Source organism: Drosophila tropicalis, unplaced genomic scaffold (genome assembly GCF_018151085.1).
Source record: "Drosophila tropicalis isolate 14030-0801.00 unplaced genomic scaffold, ASM1815108v1 contig_829, whole genome shotgun sequence".
Classification (NCBI taxonomy): domain Eukaryota; kingdom Metazoa; phylum Arthropoda; class Insecta; order Diptera; family Drosophilidae; genus Drosophila; species Drosophila tropicalis.
In genome coordinates, this window is record NW_027173320.1 from 198,775 (window position 1) to 211,189 (window position 12,415).

Genomic DNA, 12,415 nt, shown 5'->3' on the forward strand with positions numbered 1-12,415 from the left:
TTTTGAAACAAAGAAAAGAAACTCAAAAAATGTCACTGTCGTGGCATTTATCAGTGTAAAAGAATAGGTATATTGGAAATAAAAATAAACTATTGTTAAAACACTAATTTCTTATTCTTATTTGTGCTACACTTGACCAATTTTAGGAACGAGTCGGAGCGTTCCCTGTCTTTGACAAAATAAATAAACTCCCATCGGGTCAAGTACTAGTACAGATAAGCAATTACATAAGAATAAAAAAAAAAAAACAACATGGAGGAGTTTTATAAACAGCAGACAGAACGAGGAGAGGCAATCCAGGCCTTCATTCGGAATACCGAAAAAGATTCTTTCGCCAGGAAAACGAAGCCATCTTATTTCGAGGAGAAACTTGAGCTCCTGGAATACATGTGGGAGAACTTCGAGAAAAGTCATCAGGAGTTGATGGACAAATTAAATAACGTGCCAACTGAAGATGTCTACTTTTTAACGGACTATTTCAGCAAAATGAAGGCGGTTGTATCTAATATAGTGGAAGATTGGAAGGACCATTTGGCAAAAACAAAACTAGAGAGACAAGCTCGCCAACGAGAGGAAGAGCAAGCCGTGATCAAATCACTGGTTCGCAAGCAAAGTGCTCTGCTGGATTCATTGTCCAGGACATTAAGCCAAATTGTGCCTGAAGAAAAATTGAAGAAATTTTGCAAATTGAAGAAATCCATTATGAGATTCATCGGCTAGCTGAAAATCCGACCGAAGCCGGATATAATATAGCTACGTTTGTGACCGCAGAAAATACAATGCTGAAATTCTGTGTGGCACCAGCAGAAAATGTAGTGATACAATCACCACCTGTATTGCAATCGATACAATCATTGCAACTACCCAAAATTCCCATTCCAAAATTTGATGGGGATTATCTGAAATGGCAACAATTTCCTGACATCTATAAAAAGGTGGTTCATGAGTAAAATGTATCCACTCGCTCGCAGGTGATATCCAGCTCTACAGTTATCACTCGAGGCTTTGGTCCCACAAAGCTTGTATATTGCAGCTGATAGCAGCTTGAGCTCGATAGGCTTGAAGCCCGCACCCACGTGTGCGAAAGCAGTATCAAAAAGAACTCAAAAGGCACTACACGCAATGCTAAAGCGGTAGATGTCTAATACTTATAAATTAACCTAACTAAATAAATAACCTAAATAAATTGGAAAGCAACGAAATTATTAACTAATATTCTTATACACAAATTTTGTTACCATAAAATTAGATTTGTTAATTTTTTAAATTAAATTAAATTTTTCATAAAATTGTTGCCTGCTCTAAAAATAATTGTATAGTTGCCACTAATGCGGTTGAATCCCATGATTATATTCTTTGTTGGCTGTGTAACAATACGGTTCACGTTATGTCGCGCTAAAGGTTTTGGGTTAAAATATGGATGTGATGCTTGCCGGGAGGTCGAGAATGCGATGCGATCATTTTTGAGGCGGACTAGAGATAGAGTTAACGTTGAGAGCTGGTCTTCCAGAGAAGTTTACTGCCGTGGAGACTCAGTTAAGAAGCTTATCGCTTATGAATGAGCCTCCAAAACGCAAAAGGATTAACCCTTACGGTGTATGTCTTGATTCGCCAGCGTCTACTCCCAATTTACAGCAATTGATATCGTTTAAGAACCAGGTGGTGAATGCGGTTAGTGAGATGTTACCGGTGTCACCTGGTAATAATCTCTCAAAAACGGTGTGGTAGGGTCCGATTTACCCATTCCAATGGAAATTGCCAATAGTTCCAATATTATCGAGGGCCCTGTGAAAAAGTTTACTGTTGCAGTAAGTGAGTTTTCCAACGTTGATGCTGCAGCTGATGCGTCGGGACCGCTGCCTCTCGTTGACATATCACCAAAAAAATATATATTCGTTTCTAGCCTAGACCCTGTTGTCACAACTGTTAATGTCTCGAATATTGCGGTGGACAAGTTTAAATTTTCTTATTCGAGGGACATTTCCTGCTTTAACATTAGCGTTTCGGCAAATATCTTCGACATTATGTGTCGGGAAGATTATTGGCCGAAACATATAATAGTTAAGGAATATACTGTAAAGAAGAAAAATCGGCAATATCATCGGTAGTAGTAATGTTTTTATTAAGGCTGGCAAAGTCACTCTTACGAAAACACCTAGTTAGAGGTAACTTATATGAACCAAGTAATGGTGATAGCAAGGGCAAATCAATTGGGGGAAATCAAACGGTTCGATCCTAGAAACATCGCAATAAGAAGAATCCAATACAAAAATAAGATCTAACGATTTTCCTTAGAATTTACGACAGGATTGACTTGGGATAAGGATAAGCCTAGAAGGCCATCAATAAAGTTAGTGACATAGAACATGGTAGATTCATCTGTTAGTGACCATGCTAAAACAGTTAAATTAAAATCACATAAAACTATAAGCATGTCTTGACTAGAAACTAAAGAGGAGACAAACTGAATTGCCTCTAAATGATTTAAGTATACCACCATGTCAGACGATGGTGGAATATAAGAATAAGTAATAACAACATTAAAAAATTTAAAATTTACTTTAACACCGACAAAGTCAATCTCCTGGGTACTAGAAAATTGAATCATTTCAGATGATAAAGCAGCATCAACAGCTATCAAAACGCCACCGCCTACGCGAGAAATCCGGTCACGTCTGAATATAGAAAGGAGACGAGATGCCACGCTCATTTTCTCTAAAAATAATTGTTAAAGATATTTATTACCTCACGCAATGCAATGAGACTGAAAATTATTGTTAAACCTACATTTTTCAATTAAGTGCTCAAAAAACGGCTCGGCGCACCAAGAGTCTCATTTCATTTCAAATTGCATGAAATAGACCATCAAGTCAAGAAATGTACATAAGTAAACTTTAATTGTCGCATGTAGAGCAATCAAACGCCTCTAATGTACAAGGAGAGTCAACACAGTGTGTAAATCGTAACGCAGAGTCACTTCACATTTTGGAAACTATTCATACAAAAGCTAAGCAAGCAACTCTACCTACTCCTTTGTCTACCGTAATCGACGCATGGGGTAACGAAAATATTTGTAGGAAGGATCCTACTCGATTCAGGGTCGTCAATCACATTGGCGACTGAAGCATTTGTTCAACTTATTGGTATTACAAAAACACAAGCCCGAATATCAGTTTCAAGTCTTGCCGCCAAAAGTACTGGAGTCACTAGAGTGCGCTCAACAATACAACTATATTTGCGGACCAATTTCAACTCTATTGAAGTCACTACGCTAATCATGAGTGTACTAACGTCATCGATACCAGCGCAAGCAATCAATACGAGCTCGTCCCACTGGAGGCAGATTTGTCAGTTGAAGCTGTCTGATCCTTCATTTCAAATACCTGACGGTGTCGACGTGATCCTGGATTCGGATCAACTATGGAATCTCTATTTAGGAGAAATCAAAACATTTGGTAAAAACAATCCTATGGCCTTTAATACAAATTTCGGTTGGGTCATTGCAGGTTCATATAGCGCTGCAGGTGACACCATAATGCCAGTATTTTCCTACCATGCTCATGAAGACCTTGACACACTGGTTCGGACTTTTTTGGAGATAGACAACGTTCAAGCATCAAAAGCCACAATTGAAGCCACCTCTCCACTAGAGCAACACTTTCGAAGTACATATACCCGCACACAAGATGGAACGTACATCGTCAATTACCCATTTAAAGATGAAGCTCCACCCATCTACCCAACATTGTCTCAGGCTAAGCAACGATTTAGTTCATTGGAACGACAATTTCGTAAGGATAATATGTAAGATTTATATTTCAAGAAAGTTGGATAACTTCGTTGCCGTGGGATGAACCTCTACCAGATAAACTATGTGCTCGCTGTCACGTAGTAAGAGATGATCTTTTCCTACTTGAGACCTGGCGCATTCCTCGTTATATTGCAATACCAAATACGGAAGTTGAATTGCATAGGTTTGCGGAAGCTTCGGCACAAGCCTATGGAGCCGTGGTGTACAGCCGAGTGAAGTTTGGAGACAGTTACCAGGTGACGCTTATTGCCTCCCGAACATGAGTAGCACCACTGAAACCAATATCGATCCCACGACTAGAACTAAATGCTGTACATCTACTGAGTAAACTGATGACAGTCATGAAATAATCGCTAGCAATTTCTCTTTCTAGCAGTTCTTGTTGGACAGATTCGCAGATTGAATTGGCTATCTGCCTCGACTCGCAGCTGGAACACATTTGTTTGCAATAAAATAGCTGAAATTTTAGAAGAGTATCCACGCAGCTGTTGGCAACATGTACGGTCAGAACAGAATCCTGCTGATTGCATCTCTAGAGGAATGCTACCATCAAAACTTGTGGCGTATCAGTTGTGGTGGACCAGACCGAGTTGGCTGTCAAATCCCAAATCAACATGGTCAGCAGTCGAAGCACAATGTTGGCAATCAATGGACAACAACGTTACACTGGAGAAACGGGCAATCCCAGAAGTCACACTTCATTCATTAGAGAAAGACGATTGGTTTCAAAAGCTTGCAAGCAAAATTTTGGATTGGAGTCGAGGTTTAAGAATTATCTGTTATTGCTATCGATTTGTTAATTATTTACGTCGCACTCCAGATGCCATACCTCAAGATCAGTCTAATCCTAGACACATCACATCAATAGAAATTATGGGCGTGTTGGCCCATAATCAACTAATTCAATATGTTCAACGTACATGATTTGACAAGGAATAATAAGCTCTCAACAAAGGATGTCAAGTTTCGCATAAGTTAAAGCTTATTCGATTAACACCATTCTTGGATGAAGATTGAGTTATTCGAGTTGGAGGACGCATCGATCATTCATCATTGAGCTACAACGCTAAACATCCCATATTAATACCGATACGCCTATAGCTGTTCCCCTTGTTTGACATCAGCACAAGAAATGTCTTCATGCTAAAATAGATGGTACCTTCAACAGTGTTCGACAACAATATTGGATTATTGGAGCACGCAACATAGTTCGTAAAGTGGTTTTCCGGTGCAAGTTTCATGCAAAGACGAGCTACCAGTTCGCAAATTATGGCTAACCTACCGGTATCTAGGGTCCAACCCCTACGATGTTTTCTTCATACAGGATTAGACTATGCTGGGCCTGTCGCTATCAAGATATCTACAGGACGTATACCAAAATTTGGAAAGGCACGGTTTGCAGTATTTGATTGCCTATCTACAAAGGCAATTCATCTTGAGTTGGTGAGTGATCTCACGTCGTCTGCATTTATCGCCGCCTTAGAGCGTTTCTGGGCACGTAGAGGACCAATCACAAATATGTATTCTGACAACGGCACCACGTTTCAAGATGCACAAAAGGAACTCAAACGTTAGATCAATCAAATTACACCTTCGACGAGTCGTTGGTGCTCATGTACTAACTTTTGAAGAATATTCCACAAATCTTGCCCAAATAGAGGGCATACTCAATTCTAGCAACGATACAAACAGTTGCAAGCTATGGTCCAAGGATTTCGGAAAAGATGGCACAACGAATATTTGTCTACGCTGCAACCCAGGAATAAATAGCAACGCGAAACCCTCAATTTGCAACCCGGGACACTAGTAGTCATTAAAGAGCCGCATTTGCCACCCTCCAAATGGTTGCTGGGCAGCATAACCGAAGTTCATCCTGGACAAGATGAAAAATTAAGTTACACCTTCATCCAGATGAGAAAGTTAGAGTCGTCAGCGTTCAGACAGCATACGTAAGAAGATTATAGATTAAGTCAATATTCTTGAACCACTGTATATTTTCTATTGTTTTTACGTACGCATTTGTTAGTGAACGCAACGATTGCACTTCTGTTATTCGCTATTCGCACAAACCACGTTGCTCAGCTTCAAATGCATGCGAAACTAAATCACTTACATTTTGCCAGCGGCAAGGGACAGTCGGATTCCTTGTTAATAAATAATTTAACTCTAACCGAATAAAATATTAAAACATTCCACTTATTTCGAAACAGTTGTAGTTTTCGAACGGTCCAGGCATATATCAACTCTTAAGAATTTTGCTTATAAAGTAGTTGCGAGAAGAGCTTCTTAAGTGTGGGCTGTTGCGCTTGCCACTTCCACTTCGCATGTAGTAGTTTACCTCCAAAGCAAATCTTTGTTTTAAGGCTTGATCCTGGGATTGATATGAATCTTCATTAATGTTGCTCTCCACGTCACATTTTTTCATAGATGGTGTTGGTGTTTAAATTATATAAAATAAGCTAACATTAACGATTATAATATAGAACAAATGGAAATGTATGTCAATTAAGTATGTAACCCGATTATAGATATCGATGTCTCATCAGTCATAAGTAGAGCTGATATGGTCAGCAGTAAACAATTAAGACCTAGTTAATTAAGCTGCTATGGTTAGCTATTATCAATAAAGACGTATTTTGCTGACCTAACACTATGTCGAACTATGCACTGGTGAGCTCGCTATTTTGTACTATAAAAGAAATGCATTATTCTTAGTAAGATCAGATACCAATTGTAGCTACATCGGGTGTGCATCGCTGTGTCTTTGGCCCCATCTCTACCTTTGTAATCTCACTCCGAGGTCCACCCAATTTATGTGTTGGTTGCTACAACCTTTAGTCACTGGTTTATGTGCTAGTGCCTGTATATATATATAAATAAATAAACATTTAATAACTTCAAGAAATACTAACGTCTTTCATTGAACATTTTGGTGACCCCGACATTGGCGGCTCCAAGTTAAAAACGTAACAGACTTGGTGAAACCGTCATCAAGCGAGATTATTTGGTCAACCCAGGCGACCAATCTCTCAACAACAGGGAAACTGGTCAACTAGGCGACTACTTTCTTTGCACGTTTTGGACACAGAACAATCCTAAGCGAGGGCACAAATTGATAAAAATTTCACATCAATCTGGGGTCCCGACGAAAAACATCGCAATTGATTAACTTGGCAATCATTGCGTAGCCACCTTGGCGAATAAAACAATTTATTGGAAAACTAGAAGTTGGTTTTCCGCAACGGAGTAGCAGAGCATACCCATTGAATAAAAGATGATCAACTAGGCGATCACTTTGTCAAAAAACATTTAACAACGATTTGAGTCAACGAAGCGACCAAGTCATAAACAGTTATTTTTATATAAAATAAAGTTTGATCAACTCATAAACTCTGTTGCATTCCCTGGCGTCAGCAATATCTGACCTGGTTAACTCGGTCAGTAACCCAGGTAGTACGCACGAGTACATAGTTTGCATTGGTCAGCAATTTTTGAAACAAAGAAAAGAAACTCAAAAAATGTCACTGTCGTGGCATTTATCAGTGTAAAAGAATAGGTATATTGGAAATAAAAATAAACTATTGTTAAAACACTAATTTCTTATTCTTATTTGTGCTACACTTGACCAATTTTAGGAACGAGTCGGAGCGTTCCCTGTCTTTGACAAAATAAATAAACTCCCATCGGGTCAAGTACTAGTACAGATAAGCAATTACATAAGAATAAAAAAAAAAAACAACATGGAGGAGTTTTATAAACAGCAGACAGAACGAGGAGAGGCAATCCAGGCCTTCATTCGGAATACCAAAAAAGATTCTTTCGCCAGGAAAACGAAGCCATCTTATTTCGAGGAGAAACTTGAGCTCCTGGAATACATGTGGGAGAACTTCGAGAAAAGTCATCAGGAGTTGATGGACAAATTAAATAACGTGCCAACTGAAGATGTCTACTTTTTAACGGACTATTTCAGCAAAATGAAGGCGGTTGTATCTAATATAGTGGAAGATTGGAAGGACCATTTGGCAAAAACAAAACTAGAGAGACAAGCTCGCCAACGAGAGGAAGAGCAAGCCGTGATCAAATCACTGGTTCGCAAGCAAAGTGCTCTGCTGGATTCATTGTCCAGGACATTAAGCCAAATTGTGCCTGAAGAAAAATTGAAGAAATTTTGCAAATTGAAGAAATCCATTATGAGATTCATCGGCTAGCTGAAAATCCGACCGAAGCCGGATATAATATAGCTACGTTTGTGACCGCAGAAAATACAATGCTGAAATTCTGTGTGGCACCAGCAGAAAATGTAGTGATACAATCACCACCTGTATTGCAATCGATACAATCATTGCAACTACCCAAAATTCCCATTCCAAAATTTGATGGGGATTATCTGAAATGGCAACAATTTCCTGACATCTATAAAAAGGTGGTTCATGAGTAAAATGTATCCACGATAGAGAAAATGTGGTACTTAAAATCAAAACTGTCTGGAGAAGCAGAGAGGTTGATACGGCACCTGGAATTAACAGAAGCTAATTACAACACTGCTTGGTCAGTGTTGCAGGAACGTTTTAATAACAAACGAGTTCTAGTAACAGCCATACTGGCAAAGCTGTTTGATCACCCAAATGTGGGAAATGACGCAGCTTCGATAAAGAATTTGCATGATAACATTTTTGAATCATTGCAAGCCTTAAAAAATGTAGGCGTCAATATGGAATCGTCAGATGCTGTCATAATGTTTCATATGACAAGAAAATTGGATAGATTCAACCACGCACTATATGGGCAATCTCTTTCCAACACAAGGGATCTGCAGGAAGTAAAGGACTTCCTATTCTTCTTGAAAGAGCGCTTCCTAACATTAGAGGCGATTGGGAAACCAAGAAACGAAAATCGCAGCATTAGAAACAGGCAACCAAATTATCGTTCAAAATTAGCGAGACTCATGTGCACATAAATGGAGTGGGTGGTCAATCACAGATTAGCAAGGCGCGTAAGGTCAAGATACAACAAGTTCGCAATGCTAGTTGAGGCATTTGTATTGCCACACATAATAGGTGACCAACCCACAGAACAAATAACGCAGAAAGTCACATTACCAGAGAACATTCAATTAGCGGACCCAACATTTGATAAACCAGGAAAAATTGATATGCTGTTGGGAGTTGATGATCACTATGCTGTACTGCTACCAGAAAGGAGACGGGGCAATCGAAACCGTCCAACGTTACAAAACTCAGACTTTGGATGGATTATTGGTGGCAGAATTAATATGTCAACGTCAGCCTCAATCACATGTATGGTAGGCATGACGAATCCAGAGGAATCACTAGAACGATTCTGGCAGCTAGACACACTAGAGCCAATAAAAAGGTACATAAGTCCGGAGGAAGAGTATTGTAAAAATTCTTCCTTGATAACCTACACACGGCGGCGGACAATCGACTAATTGTAAAGCTTCCATTTGCTGAAGAGGCGTCATCTCTTGGAGAAACTCGGGAAAGAGCCATAAGAAGATTCATGTCGTTAAAGCGGCGAATGAACCCTGACATAAAAAAGGAAAATTTATGTCAGAATATGAACAGCTTGGACATATGAAGCAAGTAATGGTAGAACAAATTCCCAAGAACCATTACTTTATACCGCATCATTGTGTACTAAAACCAGAAAGTACCACCACCAAGCTAAGAGTGATATTTGATGCTTCATGCAAAACGTCATCAGGAAAATCACTGAACGACATTTTATATCCTGGACCAGTTGTACAGAGGCAACTCTTCTCAATTCTTCTGCGGTTCAGGACACACAAATATGTGTTCACGGCAGATATTGAAAAAATGTATCGTCAAGTTTGGATAAACCCTGCCGATCAATTCAATCAGATGATTGTGTGGAAAAAGGATCCAAGTCAAGAACTAAAGTTTTATCGTTTAAAAACGGTAACTAATGGAACCACGTCAGCCCCATATTTAGCGACGAAGTGTCTGGAATATTTGGCACTGAAGAACATGGAAAAATTTTCGTCTGGAGCATCAGCATTAAAAAATGACTTTTATGTTGATGATTGTCTCACAAAAGCAGACAGTTTAGCAGAAGCCCTGCAAATAAGACAAGAGCTTCTAGAAATCCTGAGACCTAAGGCTTTCAACGAAAATGGTGTTCAAATAGCAGTCAACTTCTAAAGGAAATTCCAAAGGAAGATACGATTGCTGACATCAATCTCGGTAACACACTGGAACAAACAAGTGTCAAAACATTGGGAATCATATGTGCACCCAAAGAAGATCAATTATGTGGAAAGGCTCAAAGACATACAAAAGGAATAACCAGACGAGTGGTGCTATCTGAAGTCGTTCAAATCTTTGTTCCTTTAGGACTGTTCGCACCGGTAGTGGTAAGAGCGAAAATGTTTCTTCAACATGTTGCTACCGAACGAATTGAGATGGATGGTGACCTACCGCCGTATTTGGAGAAGCAATGGGAAGCTTACCGAGAGGATGTACAGGCACTAAACCACATGAAAATTCCAAGGCACATTTTTGATGGCAAGGTCCCCACTACAAAGGAACTCCCTACATTTGTTGATGCATCAGAAAAGGCGTTTGGTGCGGCAGTTTATGTCCGATCAACCTATAAAAATGGACAAATTTCGGTCAGATTGTTGTCCGCCAAGTCGAGAGTGGCTCCCCTGGAAAAACAGACACTGCCCCGGCTGGAACTATGTGCAGCTGTACTTGGAGCTGAACTCACGGATAAAGTTCGACATGATCTCCAATTAGGATCAGAAAGTGTGGAATCATTTCTCTGGTCAGACTCCACAGTAGTACTCTCGTGGATTAATTCACGGGCATCACATTTCCACACGTTTGTTGCTAATCGATTGACAAAAATACACGCAGTATCACATCCAAGGCAATGGCGTCATGTGTCATCATCGCTCAACGCAGCTGATGTTCTGTCTCGAGGCATATCAGCAGTTCAGCTTAGCACACATACATTATGGTTGTATGGACCACTATTTTTGCATGGACCACAACGTGGCTGGCCAGCACCATTTAAGCCTACAGAGCACCCGATGGACACCGCTGAGAAGAAAACCAAGGTATTCAGCATGGTGACTACCACGGCAAACAACAAGAGTGAATGGATATATACGGTAAATCACAGAAATTCGTTTTACCGGCTACAGCGAATAGTGGCGTATGTGCTACGGTTTTGTCAAAAGCAGAACAGAAAACCAACGGCTCAGTTAGAGTTGGAAGAGTTGGACCAAGCACGGAGAGTGATCATTAAGCAAATTCAAGAAACAGGATTTGCACATGAATTACGGCACTTAAGGAAAAGACCTGATCAAGCGCTAGATCGCAAAAGCACGGTGGCAACATTGCCACTAATACTGGATGAACATTCAATCATACGAGTAGAAACTCGACTACAACAAGCACCAGTATCAACGGAAACAAGGAATCTATATCTCTTGCCGTATAATGATCCGGTGGTTAAAATGATGCTACGGAAACTTCATGAAGATAATCTTCATTGTGGACATGAGGCACTACGCGGAATAGCTCGGCAACAGTACCACATCATTAAGGTGAATTCGATGATCCGGAATGTGATCCAGGGCTGCGTAGTATGCGCCAAGTACCGGCCTCAGTTCTTTAAACAAGTCATGGGCGACTTACCTGAGCATCGGGTATCTCAGAATAGACCCTTTCTTAATGCCGGAGTAGACTATTGTGGACCATTCTGGATCCACCATAAGGTTCGAGGAAAACGTACCGACAAAGCGTACATTGCAGTATTTCTATGCTTTGCAACCAAGGCAGTACACTTGGAGTTGGTCGGAGACCTGTCCACCTCCTCATTTGTGGGCGCGCTTCAGCGCTTTATTGGGCGCAGAGGAAGATGCCAAATATTATACTGCAATAGTGCAACAAACTTTGTTGGAGCAAACAACCAACTTAAGGAGCTGACCGATACAATACACTCAGAAACGGCAGCAGGTAGTATCAAGGAATTTTGCAATCAAAAAGGAGTGCAATTTAAGTTCATACCACCACGGTCTCCTCAGAGTACCTACAAGAATTGCAGGGTACATCCAAGTGGAAAAAACCATATGACAATGTCAAAGAAGGTATGATGGTAATTCTAAAGGAGGATAATGTGCCAATTTTGCAATGGCCAATTGGACAAATTGTTAAATTATATCCAGGCCTCGATGGATACGTCCGCGTGGTAGACGTTAAAACAGCCAGGGGCACCTACAAGCGGACTATCCATAAATTGGCTCCCTTGCTTAGAGAGACGGCGACAAAACGTAAAATCGAGGCAGATGACACAGAATCGAATTCCCAAGAAGATCCTGGTATCGAGGACACCGCAGAACCAGAGTCCAAATGACGTTTGTCGATCGGTCTGCCACCGTTGGCAATGACGATCTGACTAATACTGTTGTTACTTCCTATAGCATTTGCTCAAAGAACTAATATAACTCGATTAAACCCCAAACCAGGCATATACTATGAAAGTATAGGCACAGGAAGGATGGGAACGTCTGACTGGACTATTGTGGCATTTTACGATCTCGAACCATATTGGGCC

The 12,415-nt window shown here is 40.3% G+C and overlaps 1 protein-coding gene across 1 annotated transcript; it reads left to right on the forward strand.

Moving 5' to 3' along the window:
- Positions 1-10,886: 10,886 nt before the first annotated feature.
- LOC137580176 (uncharacterized) lies at positions 10,887-12,214 on the forward strand. The gene is made up of 2 exons (XM_068294096.1): positions 10,887-11,886; positions 12,027-12,214. Exons 1-2 carry the CDS (start codon positions 10,887-10,889, stop codon positions 12,212-12,214), a joined length of 1,188 nt encoding a protein of 395 aa, XP_068150197.1.
- Positions 12,215-12,415: the final 201 nt, after the last annotated feature.

Coding starts and splice junctions, on each gene's coding strand:
- LOC137580176 (XM_068294096.1), top strand. CDS start 10,887: ATGGACACCGCTGAGAAGAAAACCAAGGTATTCAGCATGGTGACTACC. Junction 11,887..12,026: donor ACCACCACGGTCTCCTCAGA/GTACCTACAAGA, acceptor AATTATATCCAG/GCCTCGATGGATACGTCCGC.